The sequence below is a fragment of the Notamacropus eugenii genome, chromosome 3, assembly GCF_028372415.1.
Source record: "Notamacropus eugenii isolate mMacEug1 chromosome 3, mMacEug1.pri_v2, whole genome shotgun sequence".
Taxonomy (NCBI): Eukaryota; Metazoa; Chordata; class Mammalia; order Diprotodontia; family Macropodidae; genus Notamacropus; species Notamacropus eugenii.
In genome coordinates, this window is record NC_092874.1 from 75,048,870 (window position 1) to 75,076,477 (window position 27,608).

At 36.0% G+C, this 27,608-nt stretch overlaps 1 protein-coding gene across 5 annotated transcripts in view; it reads right to left on the reverse strand.

Annotated features, from left to right (window-relative positions):
* Nucleotides 1-27,608, reverse strand: part of CUL2 (cullin 2) — a 116,098-nt gene that overhangs the window by 13,631 nt on the left and 74,859 nt on the right. For all 5 annotated transcript variants that reach the window (XM_072651999.1, XM_072652000.1, XM_072651998.1 and 2 more), the window contains exons 9-17: nt 26,655-26,817; nt 26,259-26,383; nt 16,990-17,097; nt 11,230-11,289; nt 10,526-10,654; nt 10,319-10,405; nt 8,422-8,574; nt 7,438-7,515; nt 3,234-3,300 (exon numbers count right to left, since the gene is read on the reverse strand). In XM_072651999.1, the coding sequence (XP_072508100.1) occupies nt 3,234-3,300; nt 7,438-7,515; nt 8,422-8,574; nt 10,319-10,405; nt 10,526-10,654; nt 11,230-11,289; nt 16,990-17,097; nt 26,259-26,383; nt 26,655-26,817 (970 nt within the window). The remainder of the gene's footprint in view (nt 1-3,233; nt 3,301-7,437; nt 7,516-8,421; nt 8,575-10,318; nt 10,406-10,525; nt 10,655-11,229; nt 11,290-16,989; nt 17,098-26,258; nt 26,384-26,654; nt 26,818-27,608) is intronic.

Here is a 27,608-nt window from a genome sequence, read left to right on the forward strand (position 1 = left end):
AATTAATATAAGAATATCTGATTATTGTATCTGTCATAGCATTTAGTACAATATGTTATACATAATTATAGCTCAATAAATGCCGAATTAAAATAAAAATCAAAATGGAAATTCATAAGGCCAGGAACTTGAGTCCTTTATCTTAGTTCCCAAAACCAAAATGAAAGGTTCAAAGATATATGATGAAGTTTAAAATTAAATAAAAATGAAATAATAATACTTATGGCTATTAAACTTGTGTGGAATCATAGGCAAGAAATGCCAACTAAATGATCACTTAATAAGAATAGTAATCACGTCCTCTGCCTACTTCACAAGGTGTTACACAAACAGGAACACCTAACTTCTTGGAAAAAAGGTAAAATACTATTAGAACTCAAAATGTATTATTGAAATAATGAACTGCATACCTTCAATACAAATAAGGCATGGAAATACGCATTTCAGTATCAATGATGAAAAATTCAGGGCAATGGTAATTAACTGGATTATAACCCTTCCATAATTATATCTAATAATAATATAATACCAATATGCAGTCATTCCTTAGAAAGATAGTTAAAGAATATGATTCTATATCCAACACAAAGCTTGCCCAGGTAAATTTCAGCAAATTCACATCAGTATTTATATGTGTCAGGTTGACATAATTTAGTACTTTAAGACTAAATTCAATTCAAATTTCTGAACACCTATATGGAAATAAATATACTTTATCTAAAATATTAATAGAATTCTAAAGCCAAGGAATAGGTGGAACAACCCATGCTGAGGGTTTTGAGAGGGAAGCAAAAAACATGAAACATGTAGCCAATGTGAATATTCACTAGTATTAATGCATTAATTAATTAATACATGATACTGGTAGCTAGAAGAAATGAGGGAGAGTAACTACTGCTGTAAATTATTATGCTAATATAAACGTATGTGGTTGCTTGACCTTTTCTGTTACTTCCCAACCTAGAGCCAAGGACTTTTGGAAGATGCAATCACATTTTCAAACCATCACAATACCATGTATAGCTGAAATGGCACACATACTTTGAGGGCTAAAAAAGAGGTAAAACGAGCCTAACATATGGCGAGGCAGTAATGGCAGTATAGAGAGTAGGGGGTGGACTGATGGATTTGGAATCTGGAAGACACAAGTTTGAATCTTGCTTCAGACACTCACTGGTTGGCACTTGCCGTGGCCTTTAACCTTGCTGAACCTACATCCTGGGATTACACTCAGGATCCAATGAAACCAAGAATCCAGCAGGACTGATGAGTAAAAAGGCTGCTTCCTTTCACGGATCCCCCGCTACTCTGTCCTCCTACACAGCTTATGAACTGTGGTAGAGGCTGGGATACAAACAGCTCTCCTCATTCCCTTTCCAGGATGTGGATGCACAGGTCATTCAAGAAGATCTGAGAGGGCAACCAGAAAGAGCAGGATGGCTAGTAGTGTGGATGGCTCCACGTAGGAATGCTTAATACTGTGTTCCTTCCACTTCTGCTATGTTCAATAATCTATGTTGCCAGGATATGTAAAGTCACTGAGTCTGGTCAATGTATATATGGGGTGGTGCAGGTTTGGGAGAGGGGAGAAGTTGGGTGGGTGATTGGTGAATGTGAGTTACAGTTTACAACTACTGAAGATATATTCCACATTTTTTATATAGTGAATAATATCCATTTCTTTCCCTAGGTAACTCTGAACCCAGCTGGCATGGGTCTGAACAGCTGAGTATCAGGAAGCAGGAAAATGCCCTCTGGCAGCCAAATAAGGTATGGAAGCCTTTAGGATCCAAGGTGGCTACTTGGGTGGTTGGTTTAAAGAGAGTGCCACCCAATGGGCAATTCAGATACTGCACCCCCTTTTGTAGGCTCAGGAAGGCAGAGGACCAGCCACCTGGCATTTGTGACACTGCATACAGCCCACAGGGAGGCAGTGTGGAATAGAGAGCTAGCCTCAGAACCGGGAAGCCCTTGGTTTAAGTGCCTCCTCTGACACACACAAACAGTATAATCCTGGAACAATCACTTAACCATCCATGCTCTCAGGCACAGCTGTCAAACACACACTGCTGGCTACAAGGCAGGAATCAGACTAAAATTTGATTGGGAAACATTTTACCAAGCAAGTAAAAAGGCAATAGAACTTTGGTAATTAACATGTGGCTTTCTAACCCAACAGCCCGATCCTTCTGTGTTAGTATCGCACTTCTACTGAGTCTGACACTCCTGCTCGAGGCCACTCTCTGCAGCGCTGCTTTGATAGAGGGACTTTCCCAACACAGATAAAATCAGACAACCAGTCCCCGTCCCTACAAGGCTGCAAATTCCCTGAGGGCCAGGCTGCTCTCGCCTTTCTCTGCACCCCCAGTGCTTAAACTCAGCACCCAGGACACCACAGTTATTTTAAAGTTCTTGTTGATCATACTTATACTTCAACTTCACTACTGACACTTGAGATAAAATTGAAGGGCAAAGCCCTCATAGCGGATTGAAGGTACTGAGATAAAAATATCTGGACCTAAAATGTGGGAATTTGTTTTGATTAACTTTGAGTATTTGTTGTAAATGTTTAGTGGGGGAGGAGATGTGGTGAGAGAAAAAATATATTTTTGTTCATTGAAAGGAATTAAATTTTAAAGATACCTGAAAGAAAAAGGTGATAGTATAATCAGATTTGAAAATGACACTCTACAAAGGTGAATGGTTTCTACACACACACCAAAATCTAGGAAAAATTCTTGAAAAAAACATTCATATATATTATAGTTTACAAGAAGAATTTAGGAATAGATAATGATAAGCTAGAGTTGGTCCGGAGGAGTATGACCTGGAGTGTAAAAGGACTAGAGATCATAATGTAACAGGGAGTGCTGAAAGAAGTGGCAATGTTTGGTATGATGATACAAGACTTAAGGGGGACCTCAGTTATCTTTAAGTATCTGAAGGCCTATTATATGGAAAAGGATAAGATTTATTCGATTTGGCTCCAGAAATTAGAAATTAAGAACAAAAGGTAGAAGTTTCAAAGAGCCAGATTTATGTTAGTAATAAAGAAAAACTTAATAATCAGAATTATCCAAAAGGAGAATGGGATGCCTCAAGAGGCTTCCTCTCTCCAAAGGTATTCCAATAGAGCAGACACTCAGGTATAGGTTGGACTAACTGGCCTCTGAGGCCCCTTCCAGTTCAGAGATTCTTTGAGTCTGTTATGTCAGAAATAATTTATACTTTACCTGTACAAAGATAATGTAACCATGTAAGCTTCCTTCCACTGAAATGCTGACTGTAAAATAATTCAAACTGTAAAACAAAATAAAATTTCAAATGAATTTTAGGGACTGTAAGTTACAGATACAACAAGTTTATTCTTATTCTGCTATTAGTGTGTTAAAATTTGTTATTCCTTCAATTCAGAAACTAACAGTTAATGATTTCCACAAACTGAACAAAAATTCAAAGTATTTCTGGTGTGATTAAATTCTCATTACTTTGTGTTTACAGCTCAGCTTTTTAAACGGTTACAAAAGAAGTCACACACAAATCAATGCAATTAGAAAGGTTCCATATATTTATTTATACAGTTGGTGTCACTCATAAGTAACACCTAGCTTTTCTCAGTACTATATTGAAGTAAATCATTATGAAAAGGGAACCAAGGCTTCAGAATATTTCCTTTTACAATCCCCATTTTTAAATGACTTTGAATTACCAACCTTATCCTTGAATAAAGTCCTATTCTGATACCATATGATGGTGTAGAAGTGACACTGGGTTCCTGAAGGTGATGTCAAATGTAGCATAAATTCTGGCATGTTTTATCAAGTTATAAAGACTGTAAGTGTGGATAACAGATTCTGTCTTTTGTTGATGGATTGGCAGAACTTGTTTTGGGAGTGGGAGACAACTTATAAAAACCATCAATTAAAGCACAGAGACATTATCATCTTCATCAGTGGCTCAAGTACACAAATCAATGAAATCACAGATCCCTAAGGTTAAAGACCAACTTTAACAGTGGATGAAAGCAGATTTTAAATTAAAAATTACATTTTAAATATTTCTTATTAAAAATAGCTTGGTCATAATTAAAACATGCAAGTATAATTTTTTAATGATATGGCACCTAATAACTCATGTGAGATAGAAATGTAAGTAACTTCTGGAAACAAAATTTTAGCTTATTTCACTGAAAATCATGAAACAAAATTTTAGCTTATTTCACTGAAAATCATGAAATCATGATTTGTTTTATTACTACATTCAAATATAATCAATATTTCTTGAACATGAATAACATGATAAATGCAATCTACATATCATACTTATTCTTGAACCAAATCCAGACATCACTATCAACACTTAAAAATGTTTCTTTATTCCGAACTTCACAAATACCAAAAACTAAGATTTCCACAGGCCTATACGTAAGCCTGGAAATCTCTATAACATACAGTTTGCACTTTCACAAAAGCATTACAGAAACATGAATAAATTGCCTGTTCCAAGAAGTACACCAAGCTCACAAATTCTCCTCAGACTGCTCCTTGCTGAACTCTACTTTCTCCTGCCAATGAGAAATGCTGCTGGTAGATGTGCTTTACCTGCAGATGTTCTTCATAAGCTACTGAGAAGTTTTTATCAGTAAGTCAACCATGCAATGAAAGTGTGCAGCCCAAAATCCTTCAGGCCCCCAAACTTGTGGCTGAGCCAGTATTCGCCATCTCTTGCCATCTCCTACCCTAAGTTAGCAATCAGTATGCCTGCCCCACCCACTCTCAACAAATGGAAAATGGTGGCCACAAAGACTATTAGCTTTCAATCACTAACTACCCAAGATTCTGACTATAATAACATTAAAAAATATCTAGGAACCCTGATGAAGCTGTAACTCTTCAACTAAGGACTTACATTGCATGCTTGTGTGAATAGATATATTTTAACCTTGAAACTTTTGAGCTGACCATACCACCAACAGTTTTAAATGTCTTAAATGAACGTATATTTTAAAATCTCAGCAAAACAAAGCATTCTTTAAAAAAAGTCCAACTTAAGACAATTTTAAAACATTGTTTTAAAAATTATTTAAATAGGAGAAAGACGGTTTAAAATTGTATACTGCAATTCTCCTGAAGTCACCTACCATGTAGCATAATCTCCCTGTTTCACTGGACCTAGCATAGTGCTCTTAATAAATTAGGTATCCTAAAATTTTTCATTAATGATAGTACAGAAAAAAATACATTTTTATGCTTAAAATTTTATTTCAAGTTTAAAAACAAAACTCATTGATAGAGGAATCAAGAAAATTGATAAACTCTAAAGCAGGAGTTCATAATCTTTTTTGTGTCATAGATTCCCTTTGTCAATTTACTGAAGACTATGAAACTCTTCTCACAATAATCTTTTAAATGCATAAGTCAAAGTATATAGGAATTTCAAAGGAAACCAATTACTCTGAAATATAGTTAAGACTTTTTTTTTTAAAGTTCACAAACTCCAGTTTAAGAATACAGCAAAAAGAAATGTTAGATTTATAAATAAATATAATATTATGTGAGAAATATATTTACAAGTAAATACGGTATTATGTGAAGAATAATTTTACAATTCTAACTGTAATCTGGTAATGGTTAGGCAAATCCTTAAAAAAACCCGGCAAATTTGACAGATGAGCACAGAACTGACAAGCATGTTTGCAGTCCTAGGCTCAGTCCATGAAAAGGCTTGAGATTTCTGTCTTTATGTCCCCTCTCTGTCAAGTCTAAGAACAGAACCTGGTTGTACTCTCTACATTTAAGCTCATCTACAATGAACTGCTCTACCTGAATGAACAAATATTTATTAAGCAACCACTGTATGTTGGATAATGGGGATATAAATACATTACTAAGACAGTCTCTGCTCTCAAAGACCTTATAATAGAGGGACATAACACACAGGGTTGACAGAAGGGCAAGTAAAAGAAGGGCAAGTGAAAAATAGATGTCAACCTCACTGTGAAGCATAAAACACCAAAAAGATGAAAATCTTTTTTAGTTAAGATAGACAAGTGGAGACTTTTCACAATCTAGTCTCTTCCAACACCAAGCAATCATGACAGCTAACACATATGCTACTACTAGGAACTCTGTCCTTATGCTCTCCCATGAAACCTCTCAGAAAACATCAATCAACAAATGATTGCCATCTACAGCAGAGGCTGCTGGGACCATCATCAAGTCCTACATGTTTTCCCAGAGTTGCGGGAGTGGGGTGTATGGGAAAGAAGTGGCTTGGACCACGCCATGTGTACAGTCTAAAGGTTAAAGAACTGTTTCTGTATTTATTTTAATAATCATTATCACATGTGAAACTCAAACAGGTGCAGTAATAATTATTTAGACTTTGAGTAACAAAGTCTCATTTAACTTAGGGTTAAAGAGGAAGACAATGGGAGCCACTAGTGCATTTTATTATTCTTCCATCACCTTCCCATTTAAAGTGTACACTTAAAACTAACCTTTCAATCAGAACATAGGGAACTGACTGCTTTAGTTAATGAGCCACAGTGATACTCAATTAGGTTCTTTTTTGTATTATTTTTAAGAAAATGGGCTCTATATACATTGTCATTCACAGGGTACTGGTGGACCCGGCAGGAGCCAACACTGCAGTGTGCTTTCCTCTCTCCTAACAAAACCTGCCCACTGCCCAACCTAATACTTTGTAGGTCCACTCAATGCTAGAAGTAAATAAGGAATCAAGATGTATCATTCAGGTACCAAGCTTCAGTTGCTTTTCTTAACTGCATTTAAAAACAACTGTAACTTAGCTTAAAGCTTTGATCAATCTATTAACAGAAAATCTTCTTGCCTTTCTTAATATCTACTTATCCAAAAATTATAAAACATATGAAATGCAATAACCTAAAATAGGACAAAATGAGGCACTAAAATGGTGTAGATAATCTAACTGAAACATAGAAGATAAGGTAAACATGAGTTGCAATTTTTGAAATTTTCTTATATTCAACAGAATAAATGTTTGAAATTCAAAGTAAATGGCATATATCCTAACAAAAAAAAATTATTTCACCGAGGAGTAGTAATTTTCATTGGTTTATTTATTTTTTAGAACTTTTGATACCAAAATTAATTACATGGATGTTACAATGTATGTATACTAAAGATATTCCTCAGAAATGTGCTGTTTTCACTCTCGTTTTATAAAACAACTGCTTATAAAAAAGGCAGTCATTTACCTGTGTTAACATAGCCAAAGAATATTCCAGCTTTCAAACAACAGTAATTATGATTTACCTTTTTTCCCAGAAGACAGATCAACTGTCTTTATAACTGATGAACACTTGCATGTCTAATAAATAAAAAGCGTAGTAACTCTAAAGCTATAAATCATTAAAACTTCCTGGGTTTCCCAGCAAGTTTCTGGCTAACCTACCATCTGTACACTTTTTTCCAGTTCCTGAGGGATGGCAAATGTAGAGGAAGGAGATTGAGTAAGAGGCCATGCACCAGCCTGAAGAAAAAAGAAAATATCTTTAAAACTGAATGGTTTATAATTTAACATTAAAGTAAATGTAAAGGTAAATTTGCAACTAAAATTGTCTCCTTTCCAAAGCCTGACAATAAGTCATAATATTACTTAATACCATAAAGCATTTCTCCCAAATAACGTAAAAAGGCAAAATTTGTCCCAACATAATACATTCTAAAGACTACATAAATTTAAAAGAGTAATATACACAGCTGATTTTATAGTAAAATGTATGCTGAAGGGCTTAGTACAAGTAAGTAAGTAAGTAAGTAAGTAAGACCCTTCTCGTTCCCCACCTGAAGACACCTGCTGCCAGATTCCATGAGTGATGCAGACAATTCAGGAAACCCTTTTCCCCAAAGATGTCCTTTCACTTTCTAGGAGTGGACAGCATTCCCAAATGCCCAAACCCTAACACACACACACGCACACACGCACGCACACGCACACACACACGCGCACACACCCCACTTAGATGAGAAAGGATCATTGAAAACAATCCTTTCGGAAAGATGGAATACCAGTAAAAGACCTTATCATCTGCCCTCCAGCTGTATTCTCCTGATTTACTGTTGGGCAGTGCAATTTAATCCATTTATGTACCTAAGGAACCCTAGCCACTGCCATCTGCCTTTACAATGCTACCCCAAAGAATACCAGACTTTTTCACCTGCCCTACAGCTAAATCTTTCTACATGTATGTAACATCTTCTCCAATTAGAATATAAACTCCTTGGGAGTACGGGAATGCCTGGGATTTTTTATTTGTATCCCCAGGGATTAGCATAGCGCTTCTCACATAGAAAGTGCTTAACAAATACTTTTCCATTCATTTATGTAACCACTCACAATATTTTAAACTAATACAATGTAAAAATCTATTCATACCTGTAGGACATATATTTGAAAACTAATTCCCAAATCAATTACAGTGTCCTGATTTTTTATAAAATTGTTGAATTTGTTGTTGAGATCAGCACTGACATTCATGTCTGTGTACATTCGATGGAGTTTGCTTGTAAACTCATATCCACAGGCTTGCTGTAATGACAGATTTAAAAAATATTATTCAACATGAAAAGATGTGGGTGGGATTAATAAGAAAATATGTTAGCTACTAGGTCATAAAGATGAATTACAGTACATCCCTAGTAAAGAAACACCCTCTGAATTGCCATACTAGTTGCTTTCAAACCAAAACACTCAATTTTCAAAACTTACTTCTCTAATACTATTTTCTCTGGTAATCTAATAAAACTGGAATGTGATGTAACAGACAATTATACATTTGAAAAAAAAAAAAGCTGATACATCAATCTACCACATTCACTGCCGACAAAAATGTCAGTTACTGGGCAGAAATATTCTGTAGTAAGTAGGTGCTTAATAAATATTTACTGAATTGAATATAGACACAAACAGATTGGAAAAAGTGTCATGTTTTCAGTCAACAAAAAAAGAAAAGTATATAAGACATATGCCTTTTAAAACAGAGTGCAAAACATTTTAATTTTTTAAATGATTTATTATGATCTTAATATTAAAAAAGAATACAACCAAGTACTTTATATCAATTTACAATTAAATTAATGAAGCTCAGTGCATAACCCCTTAATCTTTTAGTCACTCCCTCTTTGATTCCATCAAAATCCTTGGCATCTGTTCCCATTCATTTTTTATCTTGTAGTCATAGCTCCAATGTACTCTCTTGCTCTGGCTTTGCTTTTTTTTGCCTTGCCCATTTAATAAATGTCCTTCAGGATTTCTTAATATTCTTCATACATGCCAACCTTAAATGCATTATAAGATTCCCATAACATACATTTTATTTAATTATTCTTCTATTGTTGGACATTTAGACTGTGTTTAGTTATAATTACTAATTATAATACTTTAAAAATGTTTGAACAGAGAGCTCATTTTGTTTTTTTATAATACTCTTAGGGAACATAACACATAACAGAATTACTAGGTTACAAGGAATGGTTATTTCTGTAACTTTTATTAAGACTGTCATAATAAATATGCCATGAAGAGAAAATCTGTTTTAAATTGCTCTAAACCCAACAAACTTCAAAGCCACTATGAGGCCACACAACGAATTCCTAATCTAAGAGAGAGATGTCACAAGGGTAAAAAGGAATGACATGAGAATGAATGAATGAGTGAACTCTGTGGTTCCCTAAAACAAATAAATACATATCATGTTGATGGGATGAGTATCAGTATTTCCACATGAAGGATGGTACATAAATATTACTTCTAACTCCTTTTTCCATTGTAAAGTATTCTGACTAATGCTAAATATGAAATATTTACCACCAAAGCATTCAACAAGCACTTATTAGTTGTCTACTGTATGTTAGCTGCTAGTGGTACAAACAAAGAATGAAATAATCCCCATTTTCAGTCATTCTTTATGTCTTATTAAAAATAGTTAGTGAACTGTCATATCCAATTTTGTTTTTAAGAATTTCAGACATGTTACAAACAAAAAATGAATATTAGATATTAGTTTTTAATAGCAGTCAATGATTATGCAATGGATGGGAAAAAATACATTAACTCAATTGCACCCCAAAAGGATGCAATTTCAAAGAATCTTTAGGTGAATTATTTTATAGATTATAGAAGCCTTACATAAAGTGAATACACACCTAAAATTTGTTTCAGAAATTTAACTTTTCAGACATGAACATATGTATTTGAAAATGGTTTTAGGCAACATGTAAAATTGTTAATATAATATTGTTATGTAGTTCAAAAAGAGTGATTATTACATTACCTTTAATTTATTGATCATGGCTTCTTCAGAATCCATAGACATAGACAGGCCATGAATTAAACGTTTGGCCAACATCCTGGCATAAAACTATTGGAGGGGAAAGAAGTGGTTATTTCATAATCATTTCAAATTTTTGCATACTTTAAAAATGACAGAAAAACTTTACAACAATCTTTTCTTTTCTCTACAATTTGAACTGCTACTCACCTTTTGAAAAACATCTTTATCATCAATATATTTGAACACAGTAATGAAGCTGGTGAGCTTGTCTTCCACTTCATTTTCAGTCATTCCTTTTGCTGATTTTTTTAGCAAGTTATCACAGTACTTGGCCAGCTCAAAAAAAATTGGAAATAAATTATTTATTATTCAATTATAAGTAAATAGACACATATATTAAATTTTACTCATAAATGAGATTGAGTGAGATATACATTTCACTGTAAGGGTGTTATACAGGACATAATATAAAATAGATCAGAAAAACATGTCCTTCACCTTCCCAAAGCATACATTTAAAAAGAAGTAAATCAATGTATAAACAAACTCATTTACCATATTTTAATAACTCAAAATTTTAAAATGAAATAAGCTTACTGAGCTTACTATAAGGGACTATGCAAAAAACTGATTGAAAGTCAGTCATGACTACTTTTAAAAACCCTCAGTTTCTTTTTGTGAATATTATATAGTAGTACAAAAGTGCACATGAAGTAGCTAGCAAAATCTATCTGCTCTGAAAAACAGGTTAAAGAAGGTCATAGGTTCTGGTCTCTATTCTAAATATATGACTTGATTACTTTATCTCAAAAAGCTAAAATGATGGGAAAAAACTGATATTTCCTAATAGTGACATTCTGAATTTTCTTGCACTATTAGCCTTTGGCATAATGGAATATTTTCTTCCTTACCAGTTCAGGTGCTTTGCAAATAGCTTTGGGTTCTTTATAGTTTACTACTGATGTCAGAGCCTATATGGAAATACAGAATAAGAGAGATGAAAATTAATGTTAATTTTAAATGCAATTGCTATCAAGTTTTCTTTTTAATAATCCTTTGATTAAATGGCACTATGCCCAAGTATGAACATGTGTAGAAATATCAGAGAAATCAAGAAATTCATATAAAGTACACATTCATTTGCTTTCATTATTATAATGAAAAATATAAAAGAACAATGAAAAAGTTTACAATCTAAGGCAGAGCTACTGTGGTGTTTTGGAAAGAGCATGGACTTTGTGTCAGATGAGTTCTTTCTTGGCATCAGCTCTCACAGGCTTAAATAGTTTAAATACCATCTCTATGCAGATGCCTCCCAGAATTAAATATCCATCCCCAGTATCTTTCTTTAGAGCTTCAGTCACATATCACCAATTGCCTACAGGGCATTTCAAACTGAATGTCCCCAAGATATCTTAATCTCAACATGTTTAAAACTAAACTCATCACCTTTTCCCTGCACCCTCCCCTCTCCCAAACTTCTCTGTTTCTCTCAAAGGTCCTACCATCTTTCCAGCATCTCAGGTTTACCACTTCAGCACTATCCTGACTTCATACTCTCCTTTACCTGACATATCCAATCAGTTGCCAAATCTTGCTATCTGTACCTTCACTTCTTTCATATTTGACCACTTCTCTCACCCAAACAGATACCACATCTTAGTTCAGGGCCTCCTCTCCATTCCCCTTGATTACTGCAGCAGCATCCTAATGGGTCTGCCTACCTCAAGTCTCTCCCCACTCTTGTCTATCTCACACTCTGGTGCCAGAGTAATTTTCCTTAAGCACAGATATGACCATATGATGTCCTTACTCATTCAACCCTAATGTTTTCCTCTTGTCTCCAGGATTAAATATGAATTCCTCTGTTAAGCTCTAGTTGGAAGCCCTACATAATCCAACTCCAAATTGTATTTCCAGCTTCACTGGACATTATTCTCCCTCCTGCACTTTTTGATTTGGCCAAACTGGCCTTCTCAGTTTCTCACTCATGACATCCCATGTCCATGTGCCTCTGTCTGTTCCCAATGTCTGGAAGGCCCTCCCCCTCCTCAGTGCCATCTCACAGAGTATGTCTTCCTCTTGAAGACTCAGCTCACACACCACCTTCTGCATGAAGTCTTTCCTAATCCCTCACATTGCTATAGCCCTTGTTCCTGGACTATCCATATTTAGTCACTTTGCATATATTTATATTAACTCTATACTGATGCTGTATATAGTTTTCTATGTGTCTGTTGTCTCCCTATTATAATGTAAGTTCATTGTGGGTAGGAATTGTTTCATTCACTTGTAACCTCAGTAGCCCCTGGCACATAAAAAATATTTAATTGTGTTTAAATACTTGCTTAGTGACTGACTGATTAAACTTCTAGCTCTAGCACTTCCTATGACCTGTACCTTGAAAGACATTGAGAATCTCAACAGCCAGAGATGTGGAGGGAGTTTATTCTTGTCAAGACCACTGCTGCAAAAGGATAAGGTGGGAGAAAGCATGATAAAGTAAGGAACAACTGGAAAGGGACATAAAGAGTACGATGGTTGAGAGATAGGTAGAGGAGGTTTGCAGACAATTTGAAATGTCAATCTGAGAAGTTTGTATTTCAGTCTCCAGGAAATGGGACACCATTGAAGGATTCTGAGCTGGAGGTTGACAGAGCTAGACTTATGCCTTGGGAAGATAGCAATATGAAGGACTATTGGAGAGGAGAAAAGATTGGAAATAGGGAGACCAGCTAGAAAGTAATTCAAATAAATAACTTCTAGCATAATAATAACACTGTAAAGAAAACAAACTATGAAAGACTTGAGAACTCTTATAGATGCAATGAGCAGCCATGATTCCAGAAGATCAAAGATGAAGAATGCTACCCATCACTTGACTCAGAAATGATGGATTCAAAATACAGAAGAAGACATACATTTTTAGACTTGGTCAATGAGAAAAATTTCTTTTGTTTAAGTACGCCTATTTCTTAAAAATTTTCTTTTTCCTCTTTATTATTTGGGGTGCAGGGGTAGGAAGAGTAGGATGTAGGCAAGAGAGAAAAGAAATGTTTAATTTTTTTTAAAAAATGTAATCAAAACTTTTCCTGTTTCTGTCAAAGCTCCTGCTATCCTTCCTGTCTCATGTTTATAAACTTAAGCACTACCTTTGACTCCTCACTCTTCCTTACCTTATAGATCCAATCAAATGCCAAAACTTACTGTCTCTCCCTTTATGATATCTCTTCCATCCAAGCCCTTCTCTCCATTCACATGGATGCAGCCTTGGTCGAGGCCCTCATCATCTCCTAAGTTGTTACAGTAGCCTCCTAATTGGTCTCCCTTCCTCAAGTCTCTTCCCACTTCCTTTCACCTCATATGCTGCTACCAAATTATTTGTCCTTAAAGACGACCAAGTAATTCTAACTCCAGTAGCTTCCTATTACATTTGGAATAAGATCTAGACTACTCTCTTTCGCTTTCAGAGCCCAACATAACCTTGACCCCACCTATCCTCCCAGCCTCCCTTCCCACCCTCTGCAATCTGGCCAAACTGATCCTCTCACTCTTCCTTACTCATGACACTCCCTCTTCCATCCCTGTGCCTTTGCACCATCTGTCCCCTAAGTCTAGAATATATCCCCTCCTGACTGCTACCTCCCAGGATTCATCACTTCTCTCAAGTTGGAGCATCAGCACTTCATTCTACATGAAGTCCCAAGTACTAGTATCTTCTCTCTCTAAGAAGAGCTGAAAGGTCCCACTTGGGCACTATACTCCTTTCTAGTAGATTCCATCACGATCAGGGACCTCCTCATCCAGAGGGATTGCAATACGTTTGCTACCCATCTTATCAGTATTCTCAGTACCTTTTCCCTCTCTGATTGTAGCAAGGAAACAACAAGATCTTCCCAGTCTTCATTTAAAGAGGGCTCCCATGGCCAGCTATCTCTTCATTTCTCATCCAGTTATAGCTCTTTGAATGGTACTTTATCATGAGCATGTCCCCATAACACACACACACACTCACTTACTCTCTCTCTCTCTCTCTCTCTCTCTCACACACACACACACTCTCATACTTTCAGCTTCCTTTTTTGTACTATCTTATCCCATTAAATTTATATCTCTAGGGCTTAGCATGGTACCTGGTACATATTAGGTGATTAATAAATGTTTACTGACTATTGCAGAAAACCAGACCATCAGATAAGAATACTTGAAGAAAGACATTATATATTCTGAAAGGATTTGAGTGAAAACAGCTTTTTAGAGACAAACTAATTACTGATGTTAATGATAGCTCCAGTGCATTGTTTCCTAGAACCATTTTATATGTGAGTTTTTTGGGGGCTTTGAATTTTATACTCAGTAAACCATGAATCAAAGAATCATTTGGGGACAATGACAAAATTGTATACTGTCTGTGTTATATTTGATGGAAATGTGGACACTGGGTTTCTCAATTTAAGCTACAGGTGAGTCACTACAAGGGTGGAGACTCTGAGGCAAAGGAATCAGCAGGTCAAAACCAGTATTAAAAAGTACCATAGAGAAGCCAAAAGACCAGAGCCCAGAAAGTGGCACAAGCAGACAAGCAGAGCAGAGACAAACACCAAAGTGGCACCTTTGAGCTGGGTCTGCAGAATGAGAGGCTACACGGCCAGTTTAGAAAGATGACTGGAGAAATGAGCATCATCTGCTGTGGGAGGAGCTGAATGAACAAAGGCTGCCTTGCTCTCTTACACCATCTATAGCTTGAGGAAGCATAAACCCCTCAGCAATTTGCTTAGGGTTGTTCATTTTTGCCTTTATGGCTTGAGATGGGGAAACCTTCCCAACCTGGAGAACATACCTGAATAGTTTTGCAAAGCCCAAGCTTTAGAGATCTGCTCTTCAATGAAAAAGGGTAACACTGCCCCAGCCACACAGCCAAGGGAGCCGACCTAGAAAGCTTTGCAGATGCCAGGACAGAGGATGCTGTTTGCTAAAAGAGCTGAGCACAACCTTCTGAGGCTGCAGAGAAGCAGGTCTGGCAGGAGAGTAGAAAGGCCCAGAGGATGGGCAAACAGCTTAGCACTGTTACTTAAAGACACCAAAGACACTAGGTCTACCTTCCAGAGTGGTAAGCTGCCCCAGGTACATGCTTCCTCCTACTCATGCCTTTCATGGTTAGGTTTTTCTAATTTGTGTCTCATCTCCCTCAAGGACACTTCATGTATTGGGGGGAAAGTGTGGCCAGTTATGATTATCAGTTTTCTTTCTGTCAGTAAATATTTCATGATTAAGAGCTAAGGGTCTGATCATTAATACTGTTTAAATGGGAAGCAGAGTGACTGGAGATCTCAAGAGCTATGTGAATAGCAGTAAGTAATATGAGTATATGCCCTTCAAAAGGTTTCCTGCCAGGACCTGAAAGAGAGCTGTTAGAATGTAAGATGCCTGGGAACAGGACTTGTTTTATTATTTGCATTTATATCCTAATGCCTGCTACATAGAAAACACAATAAATGCTTGTTGTCTGATGGATTGATGGATGCATTACAAAGCTAACACAGTGCTTTGTAATCAAATTCATCATTAAAAACTGAAAGAAAAACTTTATATACGTGTGGGTGTGTATGTGTGTGTATGTATATATATGTATACATATATATATATATACATACACACAACATATATATATTATATATACATACACACACATATACATGACTATTTTATATATTTTTATATACCTAATCAATACCTAAGTGAAAACCAAATTTTATTTATTCGTTTAAAATCATTATAATTTAACCATTCTAGCCACGTCTATGGGAATTCCATAAACATCCTATTCCACTAAAAAATGAACTAAATTCTTTCTAAAACCTATACCCTCCCACATAGGTTTACTAAAGAGGAGATATGGCATAACGGAAAGACCTTAGAGGAAGGAGACTAGAGTTGAAATCTCAAATCTTACTCTTACTAGCTATCTGACTATGAACAAATCATTTAACTTATCTGAGCCTCAGTTTCCCCATCCGTAAAATATAGATAATACTACTTGTACCATATCTTCTTCAAAGGATTACTAAGATTTTTAAAATTTCAAAGGGCTATAGAAATGTAAATGAATTGTCATCCCATTCACATCCCATGTGAAATTTGGTCATTTTGAGGATGGCTAAATCTATGTGTAAATGGGCACATGTCTATATACTGGCCAGAAACTTATTTATGCATTTATTTTTGTTATTTATTTGTGTATTTATATATATATGCTAGACAATGAGCTCAAAAATACAAAGAAAAATCAAGGAAGCTACCAAAGGAAGACTGATGATAAGCTGCAGAAGGATAGTTATTTAGAGAAAATCAATTTTTAACTCAAAACTGATATGAATTGTTTCAGTTCATTAAAGTCAAACAGATATTACTTACTTCTAAACTTTGAACAAATCTAAAGGCTAGTTAACAAGTTAAAGTCTCTCTTTGACTTTTAACATTTTAACTTGTTAAATTGCCTGACTGGTCTAGGCCAAATAATCTCAATACTATGTACTATATGTCATTTACCCAAAACATTATAACAATGTCACCTTCCAACCATCCCATGTGTGACTACTCATCCACAATTCTGGGACAGTATGACAGACGATAAAATTATATAATTTTGTTTCATTCATTATAAAAATTACCTTATCCAGGGCACTCATGAAGTGTTGATCACCATTCAAAACAGTGTTGATAAGTTGGGCAAATTTACCATGCACCTCCAAAACTGATTCCACAAATTGAGTTGGCATCTACAAATATTCAATATAAATCAAACAATTAGATACAAAAAATTTTAAATATAAATTAAACTTGAGTTGACTCCATGTCAACTAATTTAAAGAGTAAATTTTTCTAAGCAAACTATTATAAAAACATATTAAGTAAAGGCATATTAATATTTCCCGAAGAAACTACCTCAGCAATTTTTATGTGAATAGTCAACAATATATTAAAATACCTGAGAAGCACCTCAAAATGTCTCTAATAGGGATTTTCATCAATCCATTAGTATCTGACATAATACCTCTTTGCCAAGGCTAAAAAGTTAATAGTGACAACTGACTTAATTAAGGATATTTGTGGAAATTAAAACAACTCTGAGGTACCACTTCCCATCTATCAGGGTAGCTAATATGACAGAAAAATAAAATGACTAAAGTTGGAGGGGGTGTAGGAAATTTGGAACACTCATGCACTATTAGTCATAAACTGTTCAATCATTCTGGAGAGCAATTTGGAACTATGCCCAAAGGGTTATAAAATTGTGCATACTCTTTGATCTAGTGCTCCTAGGTCTGTATTCCAAAGAGATTTTTTAAAGGGGAGACCTATTTGTACAAAATATTTACAGCAGCTCTTTTTGTGGTGGCTAAGAATCGTAAATTGAGGGAATACCTATCAAATGGGAAATGGCTGAACAAATTGTGGTATATGATTGTAATGGGATACTAATTAATGTACTATAAAAATTATGAGCAGGCTGATTTCAGAAAAACCTAGGAAGACTTATGTGAACTCACGCAGTTTGAAGTGAACAGAATCAGGAGAACACCGTACATAAGAACAGCAGTACCGTATGATGAACAATTGTGAATGACTTAACTATTCTCAGCAATACAATGATCCAAGACAATCCCAAAGGACTCATGATGAAAAATCCCATCCACCTCCAGAGAAAGGACTGATGGAGACCCAAAGCATCCAAAGCACAGTGTTTTTCCCTCCCTTTCTGTCTTTCACAAAATGACAAATATGAAAATGTTTTACATAACTGCACACGTATAGCTTGTATCAGATCACTTACTGTCTCAGGGAGAGCGGAGGGGAGGGTAAAAGGGAGAGAACTTGGAACTCAAATTTTTTAAAAATGTTAAAAAATGTATTTTCATATAATTGGGGGAAAGATATATTTTTTTAAAAAAAATGCTTGTGGATACTATACAATAACTCGTAACAGACTAATGGCAAGAATTTAGTAGATCAAAATTATTGTATCCATTCTGCCATTAACTAGCTACATAATTTGAGACAAGTCACACGGGCTTGTTTCCCCATATACACATGTAGTGCTTTTCACACAGCAAGCACTAGGTAAATATTTGTTGATAGATTTAAATATGTGAGTTAAACTAGATTACTTCTAAGCTTCTTCCTTAATACTGTGTGTAGCACACAGTAGGCAACTTAATAAATGCTTGGATTAATTGCTAAAATGCTATGATTCTGATGATCTAACACTAGTGGTCAAGAGAGGACATTTTAAAATATCAAACTCCAATATTCAAGGGCTGCTTTACTATTATAGATCTTGTCTTCTAGTTTCCCCATCTAAAGATGTATTTTTCAAAATAAAATTTTATTGATATATTTTAAAATTTTATTTTTTATTTATAGAATAAAACAAGTATTTTCATAAAATAAAAAAGATGATTGTACATGAAACTGCAAATCTATTATGCACAGCTTGCTATTCTTTCAAATACACAAAAAAATTATCATGAAGATTTCTTTTTTCTTCTCTGTTCCCTCCCACCCTAGACATGGCTATCTTTTAGTTTTACAGAGCTAAAATTTCTATCCCATGTATGAAAAAAATTTTTTTTAAGAAAAGAATGAAGAGAAAAACTAATTAGTAAAATTGACCGATACATCCAAAAGAAATCTGAAAAATATGCAATGTTCCACACCTGTGGTCCTCCTACTTCTGTAGAGTGAGAGGAATTGTCTTCTTATTTCTTGTTTGGGGTCAAGCTTGTCCAGAGACATTTTGATAATTCTATGTTCAACTCTTAAGACAGAAGTGCTACCCACCAATAACAGTGTATCTAAACCCAAAAGCATAACAGATAATGATGAAGGAAAAAAGGAATTTTGTAAGGCGTTAAGTTAAAGTGGCAACACCTGCTGCATCTGATAATCTATTACAAGTTAAGTGATTTTATTACGATAGAGATAAAAAGGATACAACATCAACTTAGAACATAAAGGGAAAGGACTGAAAACCTGGGTACTCTCCTTCTTTTACTCATTGTCGATATCTAAGTATAACCTTAGAATTACTAACTCTGTCTTTAATAACAAAGATAATATAATTCTCACTGTTTTAAAAAATATTTCAAAAGAAAGCTATACAATTCACTTCAACTGCATGAATGAACAATACTGAGTACTGAACTACAACACCTTTCATGTGCTAAATTCTGATGGATGGATGGATGGATGGATGGATGGATGGATGGATGGATGAAAGGGAGGAAAGAAGGATTTATTAAGCATATACTATATTCAGGCAATGTGCTAAGTACTTTACAAATATAATCATATTTGATACTCTCAACAACTGTGGGAGGTAGGCAGGTCACTATTATGTGACTTGCCCATGGTCACATAGCTATTAAGAGGCCTAGGCTAGATCTGAACTCAGGTCTTCCTCACTTTAGGCCTAATACTCTATCCACTATGCCATCCAGTTGTCACTTAATATAATCAGTATGTCCCTAGATGGAATCCAGAACAGGAGGATGATGTGAAGCTCTCTCAGAAATCAGGGGCATAGCATCTTGCAAATAGGCAGCATCTCGAAATTTTGCAGCACCAAAGAATAACAACAAAAATCATAAAATAAGACAATGAGCTATTTAAAGTAAGCAACATCTGAAAAGGCCTAGTACACACATGAAAGAGACAGAGTTTCACTTCTAGGATACCTGTCCTACACCACGGACAGGGAAATCAAGCCACCCAAGTAGGAATGTGGCTACAACCTTTCAGAGTTTAGTCTTTTAGCACTCTCTCATTACTACTTGAGTTACTGCATTCTTCACAAAATATATTTCCTTAGAGAGAAAGAAAAACTGAGCCTTCAACTCACTCCTCAAAACATGTGGGAACTCCCCACAACCAAACTAAAATGAAAGCTAAAATTAAGGTGGCAGTATTCCTAAGCTCAGATTTGTAGTTGGGAATAAAATCCCTTCCTGTTGAAGGGAAGAGAACAAGCATTTATTAAGCATCTCCTGTGTTCTAGGTACTGTGTTAAATGCTTCACAAACACTAGTCATCATGGATGATGCTGCCTCATTTCCTACCTCACTATACTCACTTTGTACTTCTTTGACGTCTCCAGAAGCACTCCTTTGGATTTCTTTGGCTTTTCTACCATGTCCTCGTGTCAAGTATCTCCTTCCACCTCAGCCCTATCCCCCCCTTCTCCTTACTTTTCACCTTTCTTTTGGATGTTGTCCTTTTCCATTAGGTTATAAACTCCTTGAAGGCAGGGACTGTTTTTTTTTTTCATATTCATATTCCTAGCACTTATAGTGCCTGGCACATAGTAGGCACTCATTAAATAAGTGTTGACTACTGGCTTTACAAATATTGGTCATCATGCCCAATCTTATCATTTTACAGATGAAGAAACCAAAGCATAGATGTTAAGTAACTTGTCCAAGGTCATACAGGCAAGAAAAGGCAGAACTGAAATTCAAACCTGGTCCTAAGTCTCAATTTCCCCCAAATCCAGGACAAGAAATATTAAAGTCTCTAAACAAGACTAAGACACTGAATTATATCAGCATTAAGGAGGTGAATTAAGTTTTACCTGAACAAAGGAAGAGTGCCAACAGCTTGGGGGGTATAAGAAGATACCAAGTGAATTAGTTTGGTGAACTGTAGCAACATTCAGGGTTGATTTTTTTTTTAGTGTTTTGATAATTCCACTTCAACAAAATGTTTTCCTTGTAAATTCCATGTCTTTTATGCATTTAAAAACATCCTGAAAAAGGGTTCAAAGCCTTTACCAGACTGATACAGGGGGCCATGACATAAAAAGGGTTAAGACCCTCTGCCTGAGACACCAGAGGAGGATTTTCTGACTAAAACTTTGTTTCTTGTGGACCCAAATATCCAATAAGTATATAGAGAGGAACTCATTAGCATGTGAACTCCTTAACAGAATGAGCTCTTTGAGGGCAGGGACTGAGCTTTGCCTTTATATTCACGGGGCTTAGCACAGTGCCTGGCACATAATAACTACTTAGTAAATGCTTGTTTTTACTGCTGTTGTATCCTTGTTGATAGAGTGGAGGCAAGGATGAAACAGGTATCAAGAAAAAGGAAGAAAAGAAGTAAACTGAAGGCTTGACCACAAGTGGAACAATGGTTTTCTGAATAAATCCAAAAGTTTACTTTGTTTAAGAGGCAGAAACTCTCCTCTGTAAATGAACTAGACATATCACTCAGGAAAAAGGAAGGCAAGAGGGAGAATTAGGGAAGAGCTTTAATTTCCATAGAGAGGGCAATAAAAACATGATCATCAAGGGGCAAGTCAGACCATTTCGACTTACTTACTGCTGGAACCAGGAATCTGTCATAAGTTGGATAGGCCAAGAGAAGGATGATGACAATCCCAACATCTGGCAGGATGAGGTAAACAAAGAATTACAGAATCACAGAAGGTCAGGGCAAAAGGGACTTTCAGAGATCACATCATCCTACCCCTCCATTTTACAGATGAGGAAACTAATGTTCTGAGAAGCAGAGTGAATCATGCAGGATAAGAGCACAGAGCTGGGACTAGAACTCTAATGTTTTATCTTTCAGCCAAGCGCACCCTCAACTACCACCACCTTGTGAATGGAAGGAAGAAGGGTGTTCCCCTCTAATTATCCCCTGGGCAACAGGAAGATGGCTAAAAAAAAGTGGCCAGAAAGAGCATTAGGAATCTTCCTGAAAGGAAAATGCAAAGGCCCTGGTAAATGGAAATTTTATCAGACAGGTAGATATCAATAGCATGTGAGAAATCTGGCAGTAGGAAACAGGAGAAAAGCAGAAAGGACTAAGGAAGTCTGACAACAAATATCAGGAATTAAACTAAAGACACTGGAGGAACTGGACACTAGGCACATAAGTAGGCCAGGGACTAAGACACAGTGAAATAAGGAGAATTCCTAAAAGAGACACTAGAACTGTGGTACAGACAAGAGAATGGTTATGAAAATGAGGTCAGAGTGTATAGCAGCAATACCAAATTCATGCTAAAGTCAACCAAGCAATGGATTCTGACCTTTCCCCTATCTGAGGCTCAAAGTTCCAGAACCTGGGGCATGGTTAATAATCAGCTCTATCAATGGAAACTGGCTATATGATTGGGGAGTTAGGGTAGCCACAGCCACACAAGAAGTCTGATGTGTCCATCTTGGTTAAGTCTGCACATCAAGTGTAAGTCCTATATGTCACAGTGAACATGAGAAGGGCGTACAAATTGATGAAGAACATCTGATTCACAAGTATACTCACTAAAAGAAAAAACAGTTCAATCTTTTTATCAACAATAGGGGAAGACCAACACTACTCAAGGACAACTACTTAAGGAGAGATTTCCTGTTTCAGTGGAGGATAGCAGTCCACTTACTCAACCCCATAAAACAGTGATGAGACACCTGACTAGGAGTTAGCCAGAGATAAGAGAAAGGAAATATTTGGAAGGTATTTCTATAGATAAAAACCTGGTAATCATGGAAGCCTAGGCTCACAATCAATGAATAGAATATATTCTAGAAAAAAGGAAACTTAAGAAGAGCATACAGATGCAATTTGTACAATAACCTAAACATCAATATAATTTATCAGGATATCTTTCTTTTATCTAAATTGAGAGCATAAATTAAAGTAATATTTCTCCGGGCAGAGCCAAGATGGCAGAGAAGGACAGATCTGCCCTAGCTCTACCCCCATAGCCCATAAAATATCTGTAAAAAATGACTCTAAACAAATTCTAGAGCAGTAGAAGCCACAAAACAACAGAGTGAAAGAGATTTCCAGCCCAAGAGAGCCTGGAAGGGTGACAGGAAAGGTCTATCATAATGGGCTCAGAGAGGAGCACAGCTCAGCCTTGGCCACATAGCAGGACTGGAACAGGCTTCAGGGAGCAGAATCATGGGTAGTAGCTGCGGTTCCCAGATTTCTTAACCCACAAATGCCAAAGACAGCTTCAAAGGTCAGTGAGAAAGCTCTTTCACCTGGGAGAGAGGGGAGCAAGGTCCTGTCCAAGCCCTAGCCCCAGGGCAGCAGAAGCCACTGTGGCAGCAACATCCATTTTTGAAGTCCTCCGCCTAAAGACCCTAGGGAAAATGAGCAGTTGATCTGGGTCACAGTTCTAAGTGGTGGTCCTGAGGTGAGGAAGAGCACTAGTGTGGTGGAGCTGGTGGAGGCTCTGGAGAGGGAATCCTACTCACAGATCCTGGGCTTAAAGCTTGTGGTTGCCCCCAGACCAGAGCAAAGGCCAGGAGAAGAGTAAATTCCTCTCCCTTGATTGTGTCACCTTGGAGGAACTGAGAATTTACAAGTCCCTAGAATATACCCTTCCCTTAATAAAGCACTCAAAAGTCAAGTAAATGGCTGGGAAAATGCCCAAAAAAGGGAAAAAAAATAAGACTATAGAAGGTTACTTTCTTGGTGAACAGGTATTTTCTTCTAACCTTTTGGATGAGGAAGAACATCAGAAGAAGACATCAAAGTCAAGGCTGCTACATCCAAAACCTCCAAAAATATATATATAACAGTCTTAGGCCACAGAAGAGCTCAAAAAGGATTTTGAAAATCAAGTAAGTGAAGTGGAGGAAAAATTGGGAAAAGAAATGAGAGCAATGCAAGAAAATCATGAAAAGCAAGTCAACAGCTTGCCAAAGGAGATCCAAAAAATGCTGAAGAAAATAACACCTTTAAAAACAGACTAACTCAAATGGCAAAAGAGTTCCAAAAAGCCAATGAGGAGAAGAATGCCTTAAAAAGGAGAATTAGTCAAATGGATAAAGAGGTTCGAAAGCTCACTGAATAAAATAGTTCTTTAAAAATAGAATGGAGCAAATGGAAGTTAGTGACTTTATGAGAAACCAAGAAATTACAAAACAAAACCAAAAGAATGAAAAAATAGAAGACAATGTGAAATATCTCACTGGAAAACAGATCCAAGAGAGACAATTTAAAAATTATGAGACTACCTGAAAGCCATGATCACAAAAAGAGCCTAGACATCATCTTTCATGAAATTATCAAGGAACCAGAGGGTAAAATAAATATTGAAAGAATTCACTGATTGCTTCCTGAAAGAGATCCCCCTCCCAAAAAAAAAAATTCCTAGAAATATTGTAGCCAAATTCCAGAGTTCCCAGGTCAAGGAGAAAATATTGCAAGCAGCCAGAAAGAAACAATGCTAGTATTGTGGAAATACAATCAGAATAACACAAGATCTAGCAGCTTCTACATTAGGGGATCACAGGAATTAGAATATGATATTCCAGAAGTCAAAGGAACTAGGATTAAAACCAAGAATCACCTACACAGCAAAATGGTGTATAATACTTCAGAAGGAAAAAATGATCATTCAATGAAATAGAGGACTTTCAAGCACTCTGATGAAAAGACCAGAGCTGAATAGAAAATCTGACTTTCAAACACAAGAATGAAGAGAAGCATGAAAAGGTAAGCAGGAAAGAGAAATTATAAGGGACTTACTAAAGTTGAACTGTTTACATTTCTACATGGAAAGATAATATTTGTAACTCAAGACTTTTTTCAGTATTTGGGTAGTTGGAGGGATTATATACATATAGACAGAGGGCACAGGGTGAGTTGAATAGGAAGGGATGATATCTAAAAAAATAAAATTAAGGGGTGAGAGAGCAATATATTGGAAGGAGAAAGAGAGAAATGGAATGGGGCAAATTATCTCTCCTAAAAGAGGCAAGAGAAAACTTTTTCAGTGGAGGGGAAAAGAGGGAGGTGAGAGGGAAAAAGTGAAGTTACATTTGGCTTAAGGAGGGAATAACATGCACACACTCAATTTGGTATGAAAATCTATCTTACACTTCAGGAGAGTAAGGGAGAATGGGGATAAGTTGGGTGTGGGGGGGACGATAGAAGGGAGGGCAAATGGGAGGATGGAGTAATTAGAAGTAAACACTTTTGGGGAGGGACAAGGTCAAAAGAGAGAATAGAATAAATGGGGGGCAGGATAAGATGGAGGGAAATATAGTTAGTCTTTCACAACATGACTATTATGGAAGCCTTTTGCATAACTACACATGTATAGCCTATACTGAACTGCTTGACTTCTCAGTGGTGATGGGTGGAGAGGAAGGAAGAAAAGTTGGAACTCAAAGTTTTAGGAATGAATGTTGAGAATTTTTTTGCATGCAACTGGGAAATAAGAAATACAGGCAGTGGGGTATAGAAATTTATCTTGCCCTACAAGAAAAGAGAGAAGATGGGGAAAAGGGAAGGGAGGGGTGTAATAAAAGGGAGGAGTATGATAGAAGGGAGGGCAGATTGAGGGAAGAGGTAATCAGAATGCACAGTGTCTTGGGGTAGGGGGAGGGAAGTGATGGGGAGAAAATTTGGAACTCAAAATCTTTTGGAAATGAATGTTCAAAATTAGAAATAAATTAATTAATTTAAAAAAATAACAATTGTCAAACTACTGGTTGCCTGTAAAGAGATAAGGGTCACTATGCTGGTAAAAGGGATCATAGAACACAGGTAACCAGTGACAATGAGATCCTTTTGTTCTCTTTTCACTCTGTTTTTTTATTACTACTACTAAAAATCCAATCTACTTCCACAAAAGTTGAATAGCAATTGCTGAGAGATCTAAATCACTGTTAATAAGAATCCTGAATCATCCACTATTTTTTAAAAAACGAAAAATTCTATAAAGGGGTCCAAAATCATTGATCTAAATACATCTGTATTAGTATTATATATTTACATAATGTTACTATATTATTATTGTTATATGATAATGACAAAAACAACATCAAGATAAGGAAGAAAGTACATGTGAAAGCAAATTAGGACTCAATGACAAATGTGATCAAAACAAAAGCTTTCCAAAGGGTCTTATAAAACTCACATTTTCCTGAGAAAGATTACCAGTTGCTCTAATACCCTCATCATGAATATGGTTCTGTAGTTCTTGAATCATATGAGGTAAACCAGTTGAGACAGCACGAAGCAAGGTGTACATATTTGCCATGTCTGTAAGAAAAAAAAATAATTTAAATTCATTAATTCCAAGTATTTTTTAAGATGTACTTTTTAAATGCACCTTTTGAAAATGACCTTACAATATAAAACTCCGTAATTCCTACACTATCTGTAAAAGTATTTATAAAGTACTTATAAGAACATTTTCCAAATACAAGATTTAAAAGTTATGAGAGATGCATTAACATTAAATTCTGCAAAAACAATAAACCATTAATCTTGGTTTGCTGATTTTTACTTACATTTTTTGGATATGACTTACCACTTCTTTTCTCTTGTCGTATAATATTGTGACATTCTGCATGTAGGAACTGTAAATGGTCTGCCACCATTCGCTGCTGACATTCATGAATCACTTTACTATATGAACTTGGATGTAAATATTTTCTACATCTCATTTCTTCATCTTTTAATCTACCTAGGACCTAAAGAAATAGATTTGCATAGTAAGAACTGTAGGAATTGATCTTTGCTTTATAAGGGAAAACATAAATTAAGAGTGGTGGGGCGGAATGAAAGCAAGAAGGCTATCTATCATCAGCTATATACAAATATGGAAAGGGATATGGGGCAGTAAAACCAATTTAAATCTACTTCTCATTTAAAAAATTATGACCATAGTTAGAACTAGTACCTATCAAATCTCATGTTACATGGATAATAATAGCACATATTTATATATACTTTAAGGTTTATAAAACACCTAACTTACAAAAGTCTGTGAGATAGTTATTTACTAATATTCCCATTTTAGAGATGTGAAAGCTGAACTTCTAAATGGGTGTCTTACCAATGGTCATGGACTGAGCAAACTTTCCAAGACCAGCATTCTTTGCACTATGCCGCAGACCATTTACAAAGAAACATAATAAGATGATTTGAATATCATCTCTATGAATTTGCTTCATGTTAGTCAAGAGTGAAAATTTAAAATTAGTCAATCAAATTTACTATAAACATTTACTGAATGCTTATTATGTGCAAGACACTTGGGTTCTAGGTAGGATTTTGCATAAGCCTGTTGATGTTGTTGTTCAGTCATGTCTCAAACTTTATGACCCCATTTGGGGTTTCAATGGCAAAGATCTTGGAGTGATTTGCCACATCCTTCTCCAGCTCACTTTGTAGGTGAGGAAACTGAGGCAAACAAGGTTAAATGACTTGCATAGGATCATACAGCTATTAAGTATCTGAGGACAGATTTGACCTCAAGTCT